Genomic DNA, 21,961 nt, shown 5'->3' with positions numbered 1-21,961 from the left:
TTGTATTGTATTGTACAGTTCAATAAATAAGCCATTCCTGTAAAGCCATAATGTTATTAAAGTATTGATTTGAATGACTTTAATTACAATATGGCTTTACAGGAATGTCTGTCTGTGAAATATCCTGAGGTCTTGATTGCCAAAGATTACACTGTTACACTGTCATGTCTCACATCCTCTATTATGTGGGAATCTGTCCATTAAATACAGGGTTTATTTTTGTACATCATTGTAATACATGTACCAAATACAGTGGACTGCAGAGGAAAGTGGCAACTGGAAAATTAGTGCCACCTATGTTCACACCTAAGAATCTCGGTCATTATGCACTTGCATACATGGCCCAGAACAGGACTAATGGCCCTATTTTTGGAACATAAACATTGATTATTTACAAGATGAAAGTAGCTGACACTGCGTTACTCTGTATGACTGTAGCCTACTGTGCGTGCGTCTAATTGCAAAATACCTATTTCCACTAACCTATTTTGCGTGAGAACATCCTGCAGGGGGAACAACACCGCCTCTCTCATTAAAAATGCAAATGAAGGGATAAACCAGTATAAGAAACCTGAATTAGGATCAAAAACACCAATGGGTAAATGTAGTAGGTATTTTCTGGTCTCAAAGTGAAAAACACTCACTAGTTTACCGCACCGCCCTGAACCTTCAGCTGAGGGAGCGGATAACCGTATGTAGAGATTGAGCAGCCACTTCTAGAAACCAATCTTCCAGGCAGACTTTTCAGTTAAAAAGTATTTATTGAAGAGCACTAGGACACAACCACACAAACGCGCTTCGTATCAACAGGATACTTAATCATAGGGCCTAGTGCTCTTCAATAAATAAATACTTTTTAACTGAAAAGTCTGCCTAGAAGATTGGTTTGTAAAAGTGCCTGCTCAATCTCTACATACAGTTTAAGAAACCTCCCCGCTTACACTGCAGCTGCTATGTGTGCCATTCATTCTTGTGTTACTTGTCAGAATCATGAGAAAACAGCTATCACACATACACCACCACTTCAGCCAGTGCCATTCCCTGATTCAGCATGGGAAAAACTTGCTATTGATATTGTCGGTCATTTTACAGATGCTCCTATAGACTGTAGATTTGCTATAACCTTGATAGACTATTACAGTAAATGGCCTGAAATTGCATTTGTTTCTCATATAACATCAGCTACAGTAATAACATTTCTGTCTACAGTCTTCAGCAGAGAAGGTAATCCAAAGGAGTTAATATCAGACAACGGACCACAGTTTGCCTCATCTGAGTTTGAATCCTTTCTGGGAGAGAGGAATATTGTGCATAGGAAATCTTCAGTGTATTACCCACAAGCAAATGGAGAAATCGAGCGATTCAACAGAAGTCTCAAAGAAACATTACAGACAACAAATCTTACTGGGAAATTTTGGAAAGTATTTACAACAGAGTTCCTACATAACTACAGAGCAACATGCCGTGCAACAACCCAATCATCTCCAGCATTATTACATGGCAGACAGATGCGCACTAAGTTACTGTGCATACTTTGTATACAGCTTGTGGTGTTAGAGTTGCTTACTGTTATGTAATGGCACCATGAGCCTGCTAGTACAGCACTGTTATACTCTACTCATCCTCAGATACCAAAACATAACACCACTGAACATTTTAAAAGTTACTACTATTCCAGTGACAAAGCAGTTTTGGTGAATTAAAGCTGAAATTTCATGAAAATAGTCCCATCTACCATAACGCCAATGGCAGATGCTGTAGACCAGCAGATGTATTTCAGCTGGTGGAGAAATGCCTGTGTGTGTTTGAGATACAAATTAATGAACATTTATTTAATATATAACAATTATATATATATATATATATATATATATATATATATATTATATATATATATATATATAGAGATTTGTCTGTAAGGATCCGCACACCAAAATTTTCATTAAAAAAAAGTGTTTTATTTAGTACATAGATCCGACGTTTCGGCCCACATTAGGGCCTTTTTCCTTGAAAAAGGCCCTAATGTGGGCCGAAACGTCGGATCTATGTACTAAATGAAACACTTTTTTTTATGAAAATTTTGGTGTGCGGATCCTTACAGACAAATCTCTATATTAATTTTTTGGACCCTGCACCCGCAAAGAGTGAACAAAGTCCGGTCTTCAGAGTGCGGTCGTTTGACACAGATTATATATATATATATATATATATATATATATATATATCAATTATATTTAATATGTTTCTCTGTCAGTCATTCAATCACAGGGCTGCCCTGGTGAAAAGTTCCTGTCTGGATTTCCAAATTAGGAAATCCAGACAGGACATTCAAGTGAATGACATGGCGAACAGCCAATTGCCGAACGACACGTCATTAGTCCCACTCCTGATGTCACCCCCCGATGGCACACGCCCCCTGATGTCACTGGCCTGTTCCCCTACATCACCGGCCCGCCCCCTGCCCATTTTAGTTCAAAAATAAAAAAAGGTGGCAACCCTAATTCTAAGACATTGATTGTACACAGTGGTATAACTAGATGTTACTGGGCCCCACAGCAAATTTAATATAGAACCCAAAATATTGATACGTTCTACCAAGATATATTATAATTGCTCATTAATTAGGGCCTCACTGGGCCCCCCACACTCCTGAGCCCCCCTGCTGGGCCTGCCTCCTCTGTAGTAATGCCCCTGATTGTACACAAACTTCTCTCTCTCTGAATTTTGTTGGGGTTTCATGGGAAAATCGCCTCCTGGGGTGTTAATACGGTGTGACCAGTTAACCGGTTGTACATCAGACAGGGTGACTGATCATCGCCTTGTTTCTCCTGAACTTTAGACTTTTTTGAAGGCATAGATGAGCCTAGAGATAACCCTTGAATTCCAATATCCTGTGATTTGTGTTCCATTCATTCTGCATGCACCTACATGTCATACTAAACACACTCGCACACCTGTGCCAATACCGCTAAGCCTTTAAGTCATGTTTTTAATATTTGTAGATGAATATTTGGCCAAGGCTCTGGATTATATCTACTGTAATTATCCTGCCTCAGCAAGAACTTCCTAGAAGTTTCCAGATGAATTCCCGAGACTAATGTCATCTGAACCTTTTTTTTTTTTTATAAAATATGCAAGAAATGTCAGGGCTTGTGGATGGATAAAATACACAAGATAATGCACTAATGTCAGATTTATGAAGAACATTTTTTTATAGGAACAAGAACATTTATCTTAAAGGTGCAGCATTTATCTACATTAACTAATGACTCACAAAAGGCAGATTTTATAACATTTGTGAGGTTTATTCTCAGTATTTCCTCTCCCTGGGCTACACTTTCCATGCTGGGGCTTACTGAATGGGCTTACTGTTGTACAATGTCATTTGATATAATAATCATTGTCAGACTGGGGTATTTGGGCCCATCACCAGTAGGTACCCCACCTTCTCTGTATAATTCTTCTGGCATTGCAAACACCCATCCATTGATAAACCGCTCCCCACCCGCCCCACATATCCTGGATGGGCAGCAAGCACAAGGGTCAAATGCTTCACAGGTCTAAGGTTGCTTGCCTCACCCTCTGCAAATAGAACATGCCAGGAGCAGGAATGACAGAAAAGGTAAGAAAATGGCACATAGCCCTGATATTTTGCCACCTTTGTAAACATGCACTAAATAAAATAAATTAAAAAAAGCATTTTCCCCCTGCCAACTATTAACAAAAGACAAATCACTTCTCCTCAACTTCGGAGGTCATGTGGAACATGTTCCTAAAAACATACATGACTAAAAATACAAGCATATGCTGGATAGGTGGTAGTTAATGAACTACTTTCTCACCCCCTCATTACTATACGTTATGTTTAATCTCTAAGTATTTATCCATCAGCATCATCTAATAAACCGGTCTGAATATAAAAAGCTTCCTCAAATGTTAATGTTTTCACACAGTTGCAACATATAAATCACAGTAGCAAAACTGGGACTATTGCAACATTATAACTAGGGATGCATCAAATCTACTATTTTGGATTCGGCCGAACCCCTGAATCCTTCACGAAAGATTTGGCCGAATACCGAACCGAACCCGAATCTTAATTTGCATATGCAAATTAGGGGTGGGAAGGGGAAAACAATTTTTACTTTCTTGTTTTGTGACAAAAAGTCACACGATTTCCTCCCCGCCCCTAATTTGCATATGCAAATTAGGATTCAGATTCGGTTCGGCCAGGCAGAAGGATTCGGCCGAATCCAAATCCTGTTGAAAAGAATCCTGACCGAATCCCGAACCGAATCCTGGATTCGGTGCATCCCTAATTATAACGCACGCATGCGCTAAAAAATTGGTAATCAGAGGATTGCCTATAATGTATCCAAATGATAGTTGCTGATAACAAGGGCAATGCATGCGCAGTAACAAAACCCTAAAGCTGAGTGATCGACGAAACGTGTAGGGCTGGCGGCATAGGTGGACGGTGGGGGACCAGCTCCCACTCACTCCCCATGTAGATAGGTAGAATTTTTGGGGAACAGACTGGAAGGGAGGATGAATGGGTCCTATTCTCAACGCCATTACTTATATAGTCGTTAATGGCTACTTGAGATATTATCATTTAGCATTAACTACCACCTCTCCACCATATGCTTGTATTTTTAGCCATGTATGTTTTTAGGGACACGGTCCCACATTACCAACAGAGTTGAGGAGGAGTGATTTGTCTTTGTGTCAATAGTTGGCAGCGTGTATATACTATTTTGTATTGTATTTATTACTATTATTAAAAGTAAAGTTTTATTCAGCAACATAGTGTTTTGGTCTGAACTGGTTAGCTGGGAGTGCACGGACACTGCGTGACTCATGTAGTAAATTCCGTGCAACTGGAATTTTGGGTTGTGTAATTTAAGTGATTTACTAACCTGCAGATCATCAATTTAGAATAATTTTGGGAGACTCATATTTTGGTTCTTAAATAAAAAAAAAACATTTTTGTAACTGATTAAAAAGCTATGCCCAGTAGAGGGATTTTTCCTGAACCATTGTTTTCCTTTTCATCACCTTATAAACCATCACTGCCCCATTGCCTGGTTTCAGTCTGTAAGTGAACTGGATGAAAGTTAAGTTCTGCAGCCAATTCTGCAAACAGTGATCTTTTAAGCAGGATTTTGGTTCACCTTTAAGTTAACGTCTAGTATGTTTTAGAATGGCCAATTCTAAGCAACTTTTCGATTGGTCTTCATTATTTATCTTTTATAATTTTTGCCTTCTTCTTTTCACCCTTTCCATCTTTCAAATGGGGGTCAATGACCCCATCTAAAAAGCAAATGCTCTGTAAACCCACAAATGTATTGTTATTGATATTTTTTTTTATTACTTGTGTATCTATTCAGGCCCTCTGCTATATAGTCTCATATTGTAGTATCCTGTACTAATCAATGCATGATTGCTAGTGTAATTTGAACCCTAGCAACCAGATTGGTGAAACTGCAAACTGGAGTGCGGCTAAATAAAAAGCTAAATAACTCCAAAACCACAAATAATAAAAAATGAAAACCAGTTGGAAATTGTCTCAGAATATCACTCTCTACATCATAGTAAAAGTTAACTTTAAGGTGAACAATTCCTGTAATGCAACATTAAGTTAGATCTATGGTTTGCTTTACTCTCACATTCACTCAGTATTACTCCATAGTTGTACCAAATCCCCAAAATAGTATAGAAATTGCTCCCCACAGAGCCTGGACAGTAGTTGCTGTTCTGAAGACCTTGCTGTCAATAAAGCAAAGGAATACATCTCATTTCAAATAAAATGCATCATATTAATTTATTTACATATTTAAAATTCAGTGTCTCGCAAATATATCAGCCCAGCTGCTTTAGATATGGAGTCCATGTGTGTTTCTGAAAAGGCTTTTCTACAGGTTTACAGCCCTTAAGGGATGTTGTTTCCAGGGGGCTTCTCTGTAGTGTGCAGGGGGCGCCAGCAGTCCGACGGGTAACACGTGTTCTTATGACCCAGTGGAAAGTGATTTGGAACTGAAGAGCTCAAGCCGCTGACGCTTCCTTCTGATGAACCAGAGCTAGCGGCTGAGAGAAGGAAAAACAAAGAAGATATGAGTGGTGGGAAAGAGAGGGAAGTAGGAAATAAGAGACAAGGAGAAATCATAGCAATAACTAATACAGAATGATATAGTAGAAACAATATAAAGGTTGCTCGTCTCAGCTGGACTTTTTATAAAAGGGATTTCTTTAGCCTTTTTACCAGTGCATTGGACATAACAATAATAAATATGATATAAAAGTGTACCCCATTGCAACAATTCACATCTCTGCTTTCATTTTTCTAACTTCAGCAGACCAGCAAATACTAAATTCTCATTGGCTGCTGGGATTTACCAGCTTTGGCTGTATGCATGTGCCTAACCCTGTTAAAGATGAAGAATTTATCATGCATACTTACTTAAGAACACTCCAGCCTCCCTCTCCTGTGGAGACTCAGTTTTATAAGACCTCCACGAGGGCTCTGAGCTAGGGCAGCAATGATGGGGGCTGAGTGAGCCTCGGCCAGAGGAGGTGGAGGAACAACCACCCAGGGATACAGCACTGCTCCGGGAACCGACTGACATGGAGCGCAGAGGGGCAGGAGATGTTGGAAATGGCAAAGTGACCACAGGAGATGATCGAAGATTGTCGTCTGGAGGCAGAGAAGGAGAAACCATATTCTAGAGTCTAGAAAAGCACACAGCATTCCACAAGCACCTATGCATAAATAATGTGTCCCAATGGCCTTTGCTGACACAGTCATTTAGTATGGAAAAATGATGTCACCCTCACACTAGATTGATGTTTAAAGTGTTTAAATACATACATAGCACAACATGAATGCCCCCCCCCAGGCATATTTCACTATCACCTCCCTCTGTACAGGATAACTGGTGACTTCTTGACTGGCTCAAATAATGGTAAACCTTAGAATGCCTGGACTCCTCTCTGCTTTAATACTAAGGTTGTGCTAAATACGATTTTCGTACTATTTAATGATTTTCAGCTTTGGCCCTGTGCTCTGCTTCCTTTTACAGTTGTTCCCACCCAATGTTCATTGAGGAAGGTGGGATGAACCACCACCAAATTCAAATAGTGCATACGTCCCACTTGTCCAAGTTAAGGTGGGACACAAACAAGTTGATGGGTTTTTCATGGGTTTGGGGTTTGCCTGGCCATAATCGTGGGCATGGCTTGGTGGATGAGGAGCCTGGCATATATCTACAGTATATTTCTAATTTTCACATTCAAGGATGTATGAGGAAGTATGAGAGTTTTGCCTCCTGTAGAATAGGGACTGCTGCAGCATCAAAAAACCAGCAACAATACTGCCTGCTGCTTTTACCAGTAATGTGCTTTACAGTTTTTATTAGTTTATTAAATGATGCATCTAGTGAATTGTAATAAATTCAATTAATTTTCTTTGATTTTAAGCAACACTTCTAGATGCTGTGGCTTATTATGTGTGATTACCTCGGTTCTTTATGGCTTGGTCCCAAAGGATCTTCTGCAAATCCCCTGTCCAGGCCTCCTTGACTTCTGCTGAGAGTGCCTGCAGTGTGTACGTGTCCTCCAATTTCCTTCTTCGGAACCAGATCTCAAAGCAGAGCCCGCTGCCCCCCAAACTATGAGTTAGGCCAATCTCTGAAGTCTGGAAGAAGATTGGAGATTCAGGTTTGCATATTTCATGTTACACATATTCTCATGTGGTATTGTCTTTACCATGATTACCAGTGTATACATGTGGGAATGTTATTTTCCATATGACAGGCAATTATCACCCAAATATGAGAATGACGAGTACAGTATATCACATTACCTTGAATGACTGTTTGTACATGTAGACTTCAATACCCGATGAAGACTTCTTGGCTTTGCTGAAAAGAATGAGATCCTCGAAGAGGAAGACTCTCCTACAACATTTCTTTTTCTTGTAGGAAATCATGAATTCCCCCTGACGCAGGAGTCGGCCCTGCTCCTTCAAGTTCACCTGTAGAAAAGCAAAAATTTAACATACTGACACAAATGCTCAGTGCTCTCCTGCTCAGTCTTTCATCTTACTTTATATTTAAAATAAAGAACTGACTACTGGACTTTTTTTTTCTTTTTTGTTGATCTGTTTTAAGCCACATGAAGAATGACTAAGGCTGCTTTTGAGCTAAAACAAAAAAATATCTCATTCCCCCCACCAGATGTATGGGGCCAATTTAATGAAGATACAGGTCTCTTGCCACCAAATTAAGTAGCCTGTGGGCCAAATGTGCAGATCCGTCCCTCTAAACGTTCATGACTGCGACCGAATCATGTTACTTTTTTCATGGGCCTATTAAATCCCCCAGAAGTTTGTCCATATGGTGAAAAGAGATAAAGTTTATTTATTATTCCAATGTTTCCGTCTTTCCTGAGACCTCGACAAATAATCCTTATATATTTTAAAGTAAAAGTCCTGTATTTTAAATTCCTATATATTCCTTACCATATATACACTGTATATATATTCTTATATATCACTATATAAAAAATATATATCTTAATATTCTGGCCATGTACTACAGGGATATAAAATAAATAGACTGTTGCATATTGCCATTTATTAATTTGTCTTGCCTTTTAGAATCCAATGACATTGTGATAGTTATTATTTTATATATGGAAACAAATTAGGCCCTGCATCGCTCTCTGAAGTGTGAAGGATGTTCTAATGGTGACAAGGGATATTAAAATCAGTGGCAGGTGACAGATCTATTTCCAGCATTATTTTGTGACTTGCTGAGTGGTGCACATGGAGAGACAAGGCAGGCTGTCTGTTCTGGTAGCTTTTGCAGAAAGATATATTTGATCTGTTGCTCAGTGCAGCTAGTGGCCTGTGGAGGATGCTGGGAAGTGTGATTCTACAAAAGCTAGATAGCTGTATGTGGTTCTTAAGATGTCATTTGACTTAGTCTGTGATTTCCACTTTTAGTAAACAGTGAGTTTTCCCTTGGTGTTTTGCAACTAATTCGACACTTTGTCTTTGTCCCTCTGTGATGTCTCCGCTGTGCCCCTGTCCATTTCTATGTGCTTGTGATTAATCTGCCACCTTCTCCTGTTTGGCTCCTCTGCGTTCCAAGCAGTTACCCTGCTTCTCGATCCGTCTTGCTCTCCATAATGTCCCCTCTGTGCACCGGTAATCCACTCTGCCTTTAATAGCCATAAATGCTTTGATGCTTCCCATATTACATCTTCCTCGCTACATTTCACCGGCAATTTAAAACCTGCTTGTCACCCACCTTGTCTCATCTTTCAGCAACAAGTGAGGCGCAAAACATTTTTAACCCTCAGTTAAGAAAAAAGAGCCTAACATTTACTTATATGCAGTTTTTTTAACTGACACCATTTTTGACTGCACACCCCTTTTCCACGTAAGTGGCTTTTGTACATCATGATGAAAGAATTAATAGAACTGAATGTCACAAATTCTTTTTTTTTGGTTATTGTTCAGTTTATAAAGAGAAGAATGACAGACAGCTCAAACCCCCCGTTATAAAAAGTCTTCTGTTTGTGCACATCTAGTAACCCAAAGCAATATGATGTTTGTTTTTAAACAGCTGACCTGTAAATGTTACATGCAGATTGCTTTCTATGGGTTACTAGGCAAGTAACAAGCTTAAGACCATTTATTATATTACCCCTAAGACTTTAAAGATAAAGCCATCTATGCTTGTCTACAAGGTGCCAAGTTGCCAACTCTGTCCCTCCAAGTCAAGTTGGAGATTTATTAGCCTGTATATGGGGCCTACTAACAGGCCTGCCAACCGAAAATCCTATTGGACAAAAAGTAAATCAGCACATTGATCCTGTCCTTGTCCAATGAGCCTCCATAGACCCAGTTAATGATAAATTGGCCACAGATAGCATTAACCCTGTGTGTGGATGGCTACACTGGGCCAGCTGAGTGGACTAGGCAGTATATGGCCAGCAAAAGGGTAGCTAAGGGCAATGCCACCTAGATTTCTGAAAAAATCATCTGGTGATCAGATTACTTACATCACAGTCCTGAATAGCGTCCATGGCAAGGAGGTCATTACCGTGCCGTAGTTGAAAATGTACAACTTCACGAGCAGCCTGCAGCTCAGCTTGTCTAGTGCTCTGTCCCTTCAGCTCCCATTCTAGGTCCTGCAGGAGTAGGCTATATTTGCTAATGCGTTGAATAGGTTTTAATAGGTAAGAAGAGAGGTCCATCTTGTCGTTCAGTTCCTGCTGCTTCCTCTGAAAAAGCAAAGATAGTCTTATAATATTACCTAGGCCTAATGCATTAGCCAGGAACAATTTCAATTACAATTGTCACCTATGCAGTCACTGAAGTATACTTGATTTAGCATAGATTAAGGGGCCGATTCATCAATAGTCGAATATTGAGGGTTAATTAACCCTCGATATTCGACTGGGAACTAAAATCGTTCGACTTCGAATATCGAAGTCGAACGATTTTGCGCAAATCCTGCGATCGATCGATCGAAGGATTTTTCGTTCGATCGAACGATTAAATCCTTCGAATCGAACGATTCGAAGGATTTTAATCCAACGATCGAAGGTAAATCCTTCGATCAAAAAATCACAGGCAAGCCTATGGGGACCTTCCCCATAGGCTAACATTGACTTCGGTAGGTTTTATCTACCGAAGTAGGTGGTCGAAGTGTTTTTTAAAGAGACAGTACTTCGATTATCGAATGGTCGAATAGTCGAACGATTTTTACTTTGAATCGTTCGAATTCGAACGAATTTAACCAATTCGATGGTCGAAGTACCCAAAAAATACTTCGAAATTCGAAGTTTTTTACATTCGAATTCTTCACTCGAATTTTGTAAATCTGCCCCTAAAAGTGATCCGTATTGATCACATATTGAGTTCAAACTATTTGTCTGAAAGAACCCTGGCTATATATGTTGAAACCTGGCTATATTTATTGAAAAAACTCTTACAAAACATGGACAGATGGGTTGAATGGCTATAAAAGACACATACTGTACAAGGATTGCTCTTCCCTACCTTAAAGAATGCTGCTCCGTAGTCCTGTAAGAGTCTGTCTGACTGGGGCTTGTTCTTGCTGTAAAATGCATAAAGCCCAAACTGATCTTTCTGTAAGAGGTAAAATAAATATTTTTATTTTTACACGCAAACACAAAACCTATGATGACAGTATATTCTGTTTCAACATTTGGGTTAACACTAATTTATAGAGTTTCTATGAAGATGGATGTGTTTGAAGCATAACATGATACTCTTACCTTGGTGTATAATTAGTACTGTATATGACATACAGTAATATGCCCAGATCAGACTCAGATCAGTAGTCATGATTTTGTCCCTGTTAAGCTTTGCACATATGGACCACAAGAGTACTAAGAGAATATGGTTGGAGATGTCTTCTTGCACTTTCTTTTTCAAGGTTTCTAAGCCCCAATATCTTTTGTCAATTTTCAAGGGGCAATTTGTGACTTGAGTGTCTGGGCCTTTGTGTCTTCCTAGATGCAATGTGGGGTTCTATTGGTTAGTGTTTTAGAAGTCCCTGGTGGATACAGGGGTTGATGAGTGCTGCCTTAGAAAGTAAAGGTCCAGCAGATGACCCTAGTGAATTCATTAATATTTTCACTTTTGGATAGAATCCAAAGCTAAAGATCTATAAGAGTTTGGAAAATGTTCACACCCACTCTAATGTTCCCACCTCACTAAAACCTTTGGTGCAATCTTTCATCATAAGATCTTTACTATGGATAGTAATCAAACAAACTAAAGAACTAATGGATAATATGACTTTTTATCTGCTTTGCAAATAATATTATCTGATCATTCATGCTTCTGGATTCTACAATAGTGGGCCTGAATATGGCCAATTTAAGTCTTCCCAAGTTTTTGAGTCCAAAAATTTCTGTTTTCTGTGTTCTACTTCTTTAGTGGTATCAGTGGCTGTCTGTCTTTAAATTGACTTAAAATGGACAATGGGCCCATCCATATGCACTTTATGTGAGGACCATATACTAAGAAACAATGTAAATCAAAAGAGTACACAAACTCAAAAACAAGACATATCATTAGGTAATGAAGTGAATATTTTGACATTTGATACTCACTAAATGACCATTATATAAAGGAAGGGCCAGAAAAAATAAGAATATATGGCAGATAATTACATAGTAAAAGTTAAATAACTGCCACATATGGTGGTGTGGCACATGCATTCCATATCAAAAGAGGACACACTGCTGTTCTCCAATAGGAACTTACATGTTTAAGGAAGCAGCCTCCAACAAGACTGGGCTCTCTTCTGCAGCTAGTCAGTTCCTGTAGAAAAACATGACTATGGAACTCATAGAGTTTCTCCAGGTTACCAAAGATGGCAGCATGCTGACCACGCAGTGTCGGTGGGACATCTGGACGGTCCATTTCACTCAGGTAGTGAGACAGGACATACCCCAGGGAACAAACATAATCTCTTTCAGTAGTAAGGAGCTCCTCCATAATCTTGTGCATCTTTCTGTAGAGCAAGCAAACAACAGTTGAAAATATAAAGGGCAACCAGTGGATGAAGAATAATGAAAAACAGGCAAATAGAAATCTAGGTATAAAACACAGTGAGAAAGATAGGTGGTAGATAGAAAGGTGAAATCTGTATAGAAAAAGAAGGCAACATGAGCAGTCATTGTTTTTCTTACGCAAAGTTGGCTTTCATAGACCAGTCACTTTCCTGTGATGATTCGCTTATGGTTCCTCTTGTCCAAGGCATACGGGGAGTCAGTGGCTCCATTGCTAGCAAGGGGGATATGAGAGAAGAGCTTTCTGAGGAATACTGGGAGCCTGAGTCCCCTGTGGAGAAGCTGGCATGTCTGGAGAGAGGGCAGCGCCTCCCTGGTTGCATAATTGCTCTACCACTATCCCCTCTTGAAATAGTGCTTGTGTCATCACTCAGAAATCTGCCAAGTGCTAGCCATCCTAAATGGTCTTCCTTGGAGGCACATAGTGACTGTACTGGGGTTTTCCGAGACAGAGTTGGGGTTGGAGAATGGAGAATCTCCAAAGCTTCATTGTTGGAGTTTTGAACCATGAGCTCTGTGTGCTCTGGGTCTGCATCACTGCTACTCCTAGATTCTTCATTGGTAGAACATCCCTTTGAAGTGACTGGTTCTCTTGCTGGTCTCCTATTCCGATTACTCCTGGATGCCTTCAAGAACAGCCCTACAGAACCAGCGTGGAGACCAAAGCTACAGCAGTTTATCACAGTAGTTTCAGCTGTTCTCGTGCTGCCCCTGGGCCTGAATTCTTCTTCTCCCCTTCGATTTTTTGGTAACACTTCATTGGAAATACCTGCTGGAGTATTTTCACTTTGTTTTTTTAAATTTGAGCTCCCAGAAGTATCTTTATGCCAGCCTGCTATGTCTGTCCTCTGCTCTTCTTTACATTTCTCCAAAGTCTCCTCTAGGAGTTGCCTGGACTCCTGGCACCTCAGCCATGTCTCGTTCCATACTGTTAATCCTCTGCTGCTGCTGAGCGAGTACGACTCCTCTTTCATTTCCTGGAATTTATCAGCCGACAGTTCATCGGTCAGGCGCAGCAGGTAACTTTCCAGGCACTGTCGGGTCTCTGGAAGGCATAGCTTCTGCTCTGACTTCTTTAGCTGTCCCAAGTAACGGCTGCAGCTCACAGTCAGCTGAGATATCTGGTGGAAGACCAGACAAATATATATTATTTAACATTCTTGGTCCTAATATAGAGAGCACAGTAATATGGAAGAAAATGTAGCCTAATCATCTGAGTGAAATGTAAGCAGCCACACCATCAGCAGGGCCATTTTTATAGCTTAGGTTAATTTGATAATGTATTTTCTAATGTTATATATAATAAATATCACTGATTTACAGATCTCATTTCAGCCCTTTAAAGCTCTTGAATTACTATAATATTTTTTTGTATAGCGTCTACAAATCGGCATGTCTGTGGTCTAAGTTTCCCATCATAATTTTTTTTATGAGGGGCCTAGGTGAGACTTGATTTCAATATGCTGTAATGGGTGCATAGCTGTATTGGCAACAGCATTTCTTGAATGTTTATTTCTGACCAAAAGATTTACCTTATCACAAAACTTGTAGAGATTCATAAGTTTCTCCAGCTCCTCCTTCTGCCTCTCTACACACATGTAAAAGCTGGTGAGTCTAGCCTGGAAGCTGCTTCGTGCCACCTTAAATGATTCCATCTCTGGGAAGTGAGACCTACTGAATTTATTGGCATCATCCAGAAGTACCAACCCATGGTTATAATGCACCTGCAACGAGATTTGACCTTTATAAATGGATATTGGAGTACCAAGAATATTCATCAAAAGCAAGAGGAAGGAAGCAGAGTTTGGTCAGGCAGACTTGAATAGAATTGATGTATAAGTCCTTCAATGTGCAAATAGGAGGTCACTTTATAAAAACTTCATAATAAAAAGAATTTGACTTATGAGGAGCAAGAAGGACTAGCTTAAGATGTATCATGCCCATTATTATAAATAATTGAGAGTTTTATATAGTGAATAAAGTACCCCCTTTTGTAAAATATAGGGATATTATAAGTTACCGAGGAGTTTCATGACCATATAAAAACACGAGGCCGAAGGCCGAGTGTTTTTATACAGGTCATGGAACTCCGAGGTAACTTCTAATATCCTCATATTTTACAACTGGGGGGTATTTTATTTATTATAATACACAAATTTCAATGAGTCATGTGACAGAAATGACATCAGAACTCACCGTTTATAACTGATGACATCAGAACTCACCGTTTATAAGGATATAATTTACAGGATATTCATGGCTTTTGTGTATTATATAAATATATATAACAATTTCTACTTTCCTGAGATGCGTGAAGAAAAATTAATACTGCTAACCGTTGCTTGGAGGAAGAAGTCCTTGAACTTCTTGCGATATTGCTCGAGGATGTCCAAGGACCACTCCATGGTGTCCATCTCATGCAACTGATTCTCTCCATCCCCATCCATCCAGGAACTCAGCTGAGGTAACCCAAGAAGAAGACAGAAAATATGATTCTAAATCCCAGCATTTCTGTTCTATTGCTGTAAACCCATAACCTTTTACAAATATGCTTACTAGAATACACTGCAAAAATATTGCCTTTGAGAGTGTGATTAAGAGGATTCTTTATGCTGCATGTGGGAATCGCCCTATAAGCTTTTATCCTCAAATTTTATGCCTTAAATACTACAAAATCCTCTAAATCCCCTCTTGTCTTCATTTATCTTAGTGCTGCTAGCTTTTATCCTTTTTATTGAACCACTTCAAGTTCCATGACACAGTATAGTCTGTAGTTCCCTGTTTTTTTTTTTTCAACTTACCTGGTTAAACTGACTCTCTAGCTCTCGAATTTTCAACAGTGACTCCAGGAGTTCCAGCCTTCGGTTGGACTTGGTCACTAGAGCATGCACCTGCTCCTCCAACTGATTGTACAAATGCACAGCTGCCTCCACTGCACTCCTGCCAACCAGAGACAATATTAGAGAAGCTGGGGATCTTCTGGGTCATCTTTATCTATTCCACACCTACTTTTGACTAATCCCCTTGACCTCTCAAGGTCATGGCCACAACAATACAGCAGAATTGTGGGGCGGATGAGCCAAAATGGGGATATTCTTGAGCTGGTGGTTGCGGCTGGGGACTCTGTATTGGGACAAAGGAGCAAAGTCCTGAAATATGGTGTGTTCTTCTGAAATGGGACTGATAGGAACCATACAATTGAACAAAGAGATATTACCTCCCATGGACAAAACGTTAACATACGGTTATATATTGCCTTATGTTACTCAAGCAGTTAGATAAAGACATCCCAAATGGACTAATAAGTTGAAAACATGAGCAGCAGACCCAAACAGTTGCACTGTCTTGATTGCCTTGTAGTGCTGGAGAGTGGTATGAGGCAAAGTAATAAGTATCAATAAAGTCAGCCTGAGCCGGAACATAGAGACCACTCTCCTGAGAATAAAGATGGCTCCATTTACTTCCCTGGTGTTTTCCAGGCTGATAAAGAATGGGCAGCCCATATGGGCTGGTAACCATAGAAACACAGAATTCAATAGGGTAAGAAGCAGAACTCTCTTGAGATGGATCAGTAGGAATAGCCTGAGCTGTATTAGTAACCATAGAAACATAGGGCGTACAAGGGCAAGAATCTTTGGCACAGTCTTAGGGTGTTCTAAGCATAAGCTGAAATTGAATACTAATAGCTCAATTGGTTTGAAGCAATTTGGGAATTGCACAGTATGACATCATGGCAGTGGTACCCCATTAACAGCCTTCAAACATTGAGGAGCTATAGCAATGGTCTTCCGTTAAGTCTTTGGATTTTATTAAAGGGGAACTAAAGCTTAACTAATCAATTATGGCAGAAATGTTGTACATTATGTTTTGGGATTCTGTACCAGCCCAAGGCAACCACAGCCCTTTAGCATGGAAGATCTGTGCCTCCTAAAATGCCCCAGTAGCTCCCCATCTTCTTTTCTGCTGATTCACTGTACATGCTCTGTGCTGCTGTCACTTACTGAGCTTAGGGACCCACTCACAATATACAGTACACATAGAATAGAAATGTCCCAATATAAGTAATTAATATAGATAATTTCTACATGGCAGCACAGAAACCAGTGTAATTAGCATCAGAATTTGAAAATCAACCTTGTAGCATCAGATTATATTAAAGACAAACCTCAATTTGCAACAACCCCTAACCTTAGCTTCTCAACAGCTGCTCAGAGCCCACTGAGCATGTGAGTGTCACAGACACTTTCCAAGATGGTGACCCCCTGTGACAAGTTTGAAGTCCTGGATCATTGCTGCTATTGACAAGCTGAAACTTTAGGCTGGTGCAATAAGTTCAGTATATAAAATATGGCATTTTTAGCCACATACATTTTTAGTTTAGTTCTCCTTTAAAGGTGTTTTAAGGTTCCTCATATTCAGACAAAACATTTATTACAGGGCATATGCAAAGTGTTTATACATTTTATGCTGGAATTTTACATAATAAATAAGTCCAAATGTTCTGTGAAAATGAATCAACGTGATTTTGTATTTAATGGACCAATGTATGGATGGCAAAAAAAACAGCCAATGCCACTATCCTCACTGGCTCAGTTCTACAGACTGCTGGCCTGCTGCTGAGGGAGAAGCAGAATGTGCTGCCTGAATCTGCTCCTACAGGCTTGTGTGCTAAGGGTTGCTTGTAGACAAGACCTTGGTTATCTGGAAACATGTAATGAGCAGTATTTAACAGCAATCATTTTGCAGTGAGCCAACTCTCCTTGTTACTGTTAAATACTTGGCTGACCTTGACTAGAGTTAGGTTGCAGTGACACCTACTGGTAAAGACTGTGAACAGAAAAAAAAAGCATGCACTCCTGAAGTCAAACGATTTGGTTAAAACTTGATTTTATTCCATAAAGCTAAAACAGCGTGTAATGATGTATTTTTATACGAAACGCAGCAGGACACTCTTTTAGCTTTATGGAATAAAAGCGTGTCCTACGTTTCGATACACCTACTGGTAAAGACTGTGAGCAGCGCTGTCCATTTTGACAGGTTCTGCAGCACAAAAGCTAAGCATGCTTCTTTAAGTTTTATTAGGTTTTATGAATAAACATTAGTAACTTGGATTATGGGAAGTAATCATTTTTCTCCCTTGGGGATATATCTTCTTGGAAATCGAAGAAAAAACATAGACTCCTGAAGCCAACCAATTTGGATAAGACTTAATTTTATTCCATAAAGCTAAAACAGCGTGTAATGATGTATTTTGATACGAAACGCGGCAGGACACTCTTTTAGCTTTATGGAATAAAATCAAGTTTTATCCAAATCGTTTGACTTCAGAAGTGCGTCATTTTTTTTTTTTCGATTGCCTATGTATCACCCAAAGCTTCAGGTTGGGGCGCTGCAACCGAGCCACCTGAGTATATCGGTGAGTGCAGATGACAATTGTTTCACTTGGTTTCTCAACATGTTGATGTGTGTAGGTTGAGCCCACATTTTAAACTTATTGCTGTCTGAAGTGCTGAGCTCTGGGTTTTTACACACCCGGACTAGAGATTAGTCACAGTCAGCATTTGATTTACTTTTTAGATTGAGCCGCATTCCAATTTTCAATATACATAAAACTTAAAACAAAGAGACATCCTTAGCTTTGTGTTACAACTTGTCAAAATGGATAATGCTGTTCATAGTCCTTGGTGTTGATGCCTAGTGCTTACCTGACATCCTGAGAGCAGCAGAAGCGCATGGCCTCCTTGCGGAGTCTGGCCAAGGTTGTCCCTCCTTCCCGCTGCAGGGATACCAAGTGGGAATCACTTAGAACCACTTTCATGAGATCTCTGTGCTGTGCCATCTTCTCCTCCACTTCCTACATGGAATTGCCAAGAGTTACTGGTCACAGTCAAGCATGGAGCTTGTGTTCTCTTAGTGGTCACACAACATATCCCCAGTAATAGGCCTAACTTGTGCCCTTACCCGGGAGTCTTGTGGGGAACTGCCCTCTCCCAGCTCCTGGATGGAGTTTTGTAGCAAGTCGGAGGCCTTCCTCAGGTCTGACAGGAATGCGTCCAGCTTCTGGCAAAGCAAAGAAAATGTGTTAGTGGTGAAGGAGAGGAAAAATGCTTGTGACAAGGATGGATTGTGGTGAATTTGGGAAAAGGATGGTACACTGGGTAAGAAGCAAATGAAATGAATGTAAATGGAAAATGAAAACTGTTGTCTCTATATGTAAAGGTGGTAGGTAAAAAATTAGGTAGGGGTCTGAAGGCAGCTTCCTGTTCTGTAGGACAAGAGGCAAAAAACTAACAAATATAATCATTTTGCTATTCTTCTAAAAATGGAAATTGCTTATTCAGTGAGTTCTGTAAATAAAAAAAAAGTATTAGAAAATTGTTGTTAAAAAGATGTTAGAAAATTCTCTTTCAGAAAAGGCAGCTTGAATTTTAATTGTAGTTTCCCTTTAATATAATTAAAGCTGTTTTAACAGCACTGCTCAAATTTAGATGAAATGTTTTTTTGGTGGCTCCAGCAGTATGAAGAGATTGAAAGATACAGTATATAGTTGCCACAATTTCTATATCCGTAGCTGGGGGTGCAGTTCAATAACGATGTTTCTATTGTACGGTTATTTACTACTTGTGCTCATGTGAAAGTGCAATGGATTCCCTTAACCTCCAGTTCTTCAAAAGCTATGGGAACATTACATGCACGGAATTACTGTATTTCAACATAATGTTAATGTAAGAGCTCTCCATTCTGCTATTTTTTTCATAACAGCTTGTTGTATTCAAACTGACATTATAATGCTGTTCAGTTTTGGTCTCCATCACTCAAACAGGACATTATTGTATTAGAAAGGGTACAGAGAAGGCAACTAAGCTGGAAAATCTTAGCTATAAGAAAAGACTGGCCAAATTGGGGATGTTCACGCTGGAGAAGAGGCGCTTAAGGGGTGATATGATAACTATGTATAAATATATAAGGGGATCATATAATAATCTTTCTAATGCTTTATTTACCAGTAGGTCTTTCCAGCTGACACAAGGTCATCCATTCCGATTAGAAGAAAAGAGGTTCCGCCTAAATATTCGAAAGGGTTTTTTTTACAGTGAGAGCTGTGAAGATGTGGAATTCTGAATCAGTTGTACAGGCTGATACATTAGATAGCTTTAAGAAGAGTTTGGATAGCTTTTTAGCAAGTAAGGGAATACAGGGTTATGGGAGATAGCTCATAGTACAAGTTGATCATTGGACTAGTCCGATTGCCATTTTGGAGTCAGGAAGGAATTTTTTCCCCCTCTGGGGCAAATTGGAGAGGCTTCAGATGGTTTTTTTTTTTGCCTTCCTCTGGATCAACTGGCAGTTAGGCAGATTTAAAAAAAAAAAAGGTTGAACTTGATGGATGTGTGTCTTTTTTCAACCTTACTTACTATATTACTATCTTACAATTCCATTGTTGGTGGTATGTTATGTAGGAGCACAAGTTTTTAAATTTACTGATCAGTACAAAATACCCCATGTGCTGTTAAAGCAAAGACACCAACCCAGAAATTTTACATGTCAGGTTCGTCTTGGGCTAACCCGACCACCCCATGTTATACCTTCATTTCCAGACACATTTCAATGCTCTCCAGGTGCCAGGGTTAAAGTGAATACAATGACACAACAATACCTTCCAATATTTAAAATCAGAGGAGTAACTACAGAGGAAGAAGACCCTGCGGCTGGGGGCCCAGGAAGTATAGGGGCCCCATGAGGCCCTTATTTATTTAGAATTTCAATAAATATTTGTAAAACAGGTCAACCTCTAGACTTTTGTGGGGGGGCTGAAAAATAATTTGCTGTGGGGCCCAGTAATATCTAGTTACGCCACTAATTAGAATTTTCAAATAAGGGATAATTTGACTCTCTTTCTGCTCTGACTATGCCTAGTAAGGCCGCACATGCATCTGGTCTGCCCAAAACCCACCCGCTTGCCGACAAAGCTACCGATTTTCATATTTATTGCTCTCTGTATTCTTTATATCAGATGTGAAATTATTTAATGTGTGAAAATTAGCCCTACAGTTTTTTTTACCTATATGAACATTGACCTAATATTTCTTGTTTCACACATGATTAATAGGAAAAAACATTATGGGGGTACAAATGTGCTCACCAGAAGTGCATCCAATCAAGCTTATAAATGCTTTCTGACATTGCTGCTAAACTCACAAAAGCTGAGGAAATTATTTGCCAGTCTCCATGTAATGGTATTTCCCTAAAACCCCAAGTGGTCTGCTCCCTCCCCAGTGCTTTTCTGGCAGTAATAGTTTGGACTGCAAGTTCACGCCATTTACTTAGGAATGTCCATTTTTGCGTTTGTTGGACAGAGGTATTAAGTGGACATGTTTAAGTAGATAATAGTAAGCCATAATTAAAACTAAAATCCTAGAATGGCATATATTGTAAGCTCCCGTTGTAAAATGACCCCATGACTATATATATGGAAAGACCCCACACACACATACACACACCCCATCCTTATACATTGTGCTAATTACATGCAGGGTTATTCAGGCCAAGATATCAAAGTAGATCAGCATGCAGCTGGAGACACACAACGTTGCGTCTCATTCATTCTGTTGTGCTTCTAACAGGCACCTGGTAAAACTGGACCCACTCGCTGTGACAGTATGGGAAGGTACCTCCTAGGTCCCAGGTCAGTTGCCCAATCTCCACGTACCGGCTCAAAGCCTTTGGCGATGTCAAGACCTCCACCTGCAATGTGTGCCGAAAGACAGAGATGATTCAGTCACTCTATTTAAAGGGGTGGTTCACCTTTAAGTAAACTTAGTATATATAGATATAGATATATATATATATATATATATATATATATATATATATATATATATATATATATATATTAATAGAATTTTAAGCAACTTTTCCATTGGTCTTCATTATTTATTTTTTATAGTTTTATAATTAATTTGCTTTTTTCTTCTGACTCTTTCCAGCATTCAAATGGGCGTTGCCCATTATATCTTATAGGGGGGCTCCTTTTGCCTAGAAGATGTATTAGAGGTCATGCTACATGCAGAATTTGTGCAAAATGCAGTTATTTTGTTAGATTTTGTTTGTACTGGAATCAGTTATTTGAGTGTGCTCTAATACATCTGCTTAGAAAGGAAGCCCCCCCATAAGGTATATTGGATCTAACTGTATGGGATCTAATCTATATTTTGTGGTATAAATAGCCATGGAAACCTGTGCCCTTAAGGTGGCCGTATACAGGCTGAATCTTATATGAGAGGCTGACTAGTTGCATAGAAGTGCAGTAAAAGTGGACATACACAGGGATGGTTATTGTTCTATT

The 21,961-nt window shown here is 39.5% G+C and overlaps 1 protein-coding gene across 4 annotated transcripts in view; it reads right to left on the bottom strand.

The window, feature by feature from the left end:
• Positions 1-5,798: 5,798 nt before the first annotated feature.
• LOC108702747 (pleckstrin homology domain-containing family G member 4B-like) overlaps positions 5,799-21,961 on the bottom strand; it is a 31,775-nt gene continuing 15,612 nt past the window's right edge. For all 4 annotated transcript variants that reach the window (XM_041578515.1, XM_018238394.2, XM_018238395.2 and 1 more), the window contains 14 exons: positions 21,244-21,360; positions 18,577-18,675; positions 18,321-18,469; positions 15,417-15,555; positions 14,952-15,074; positions 14,148-14,339; positions 12,736-13,736; positions 12,308-12,557; positions 11,072-11,161; positions 10,069-10,290; positions 7,862-8,032; positions 7,516-7,693; positions 6,461-6,694; positions 5,799-6,087 (listed from right to left, as the gene is read on the bottom strand). In XM_041578515.1, the coding sequence (XP_041434449.1) occupies positions 5,933-6,087; positions 6,461-6,694; positions 7,516-7,693; positions 7,862-8,032; positions 10,069-10,290; positions 11,072-11,161; positions 12,308-12,557; positions 12,736-13,736; positions 14,148-14,339; positions 14,952-15,074; positions 15,417-15,555; positions 18,321-18,469; positions 18,577-18,675; positions 21,244-21,360 (3,120 nt within the window). In that variant the 3' untranslated portion in view covers positions 5,799-5,932. The remainder of the gene's footprint in view (positions 6,088-6,460; positions 6,695-7,515; positions 7,694-7,861; positions 8,033-10,068; positions 10,291-11,071; positions 11,162-12,307; positions 12,558-12,735; positions 13,737-14,147; positions 14,340-14,951; positions 15,075-15,416; positions 15,556-18,320; positions 18,470-18,576; positions 18,676-21,243; positions 21,361-21,961) is intronic.

Source organism: Xenopus laevis, chromosome 9_10S, assembly GCF_017654675.1.
Source record: "Xenopus laevis strain J_2021 chromosome 9_10S, Xenopus_laevis_v10.1, whole genome shotgun sequence".
NCBI classification, from domain to species: domain Eukaryota; kingdom Metazoa; phylum Chordata; class Amphibia; order Anura; family Pipidae; genus Xenopus; species Xenopus laevis.
The sequence above is the reverse complement of the archived record's forward strand: the minus strand, read 5'-3'. Positions and strand labels throughout refer to the sequence as shown.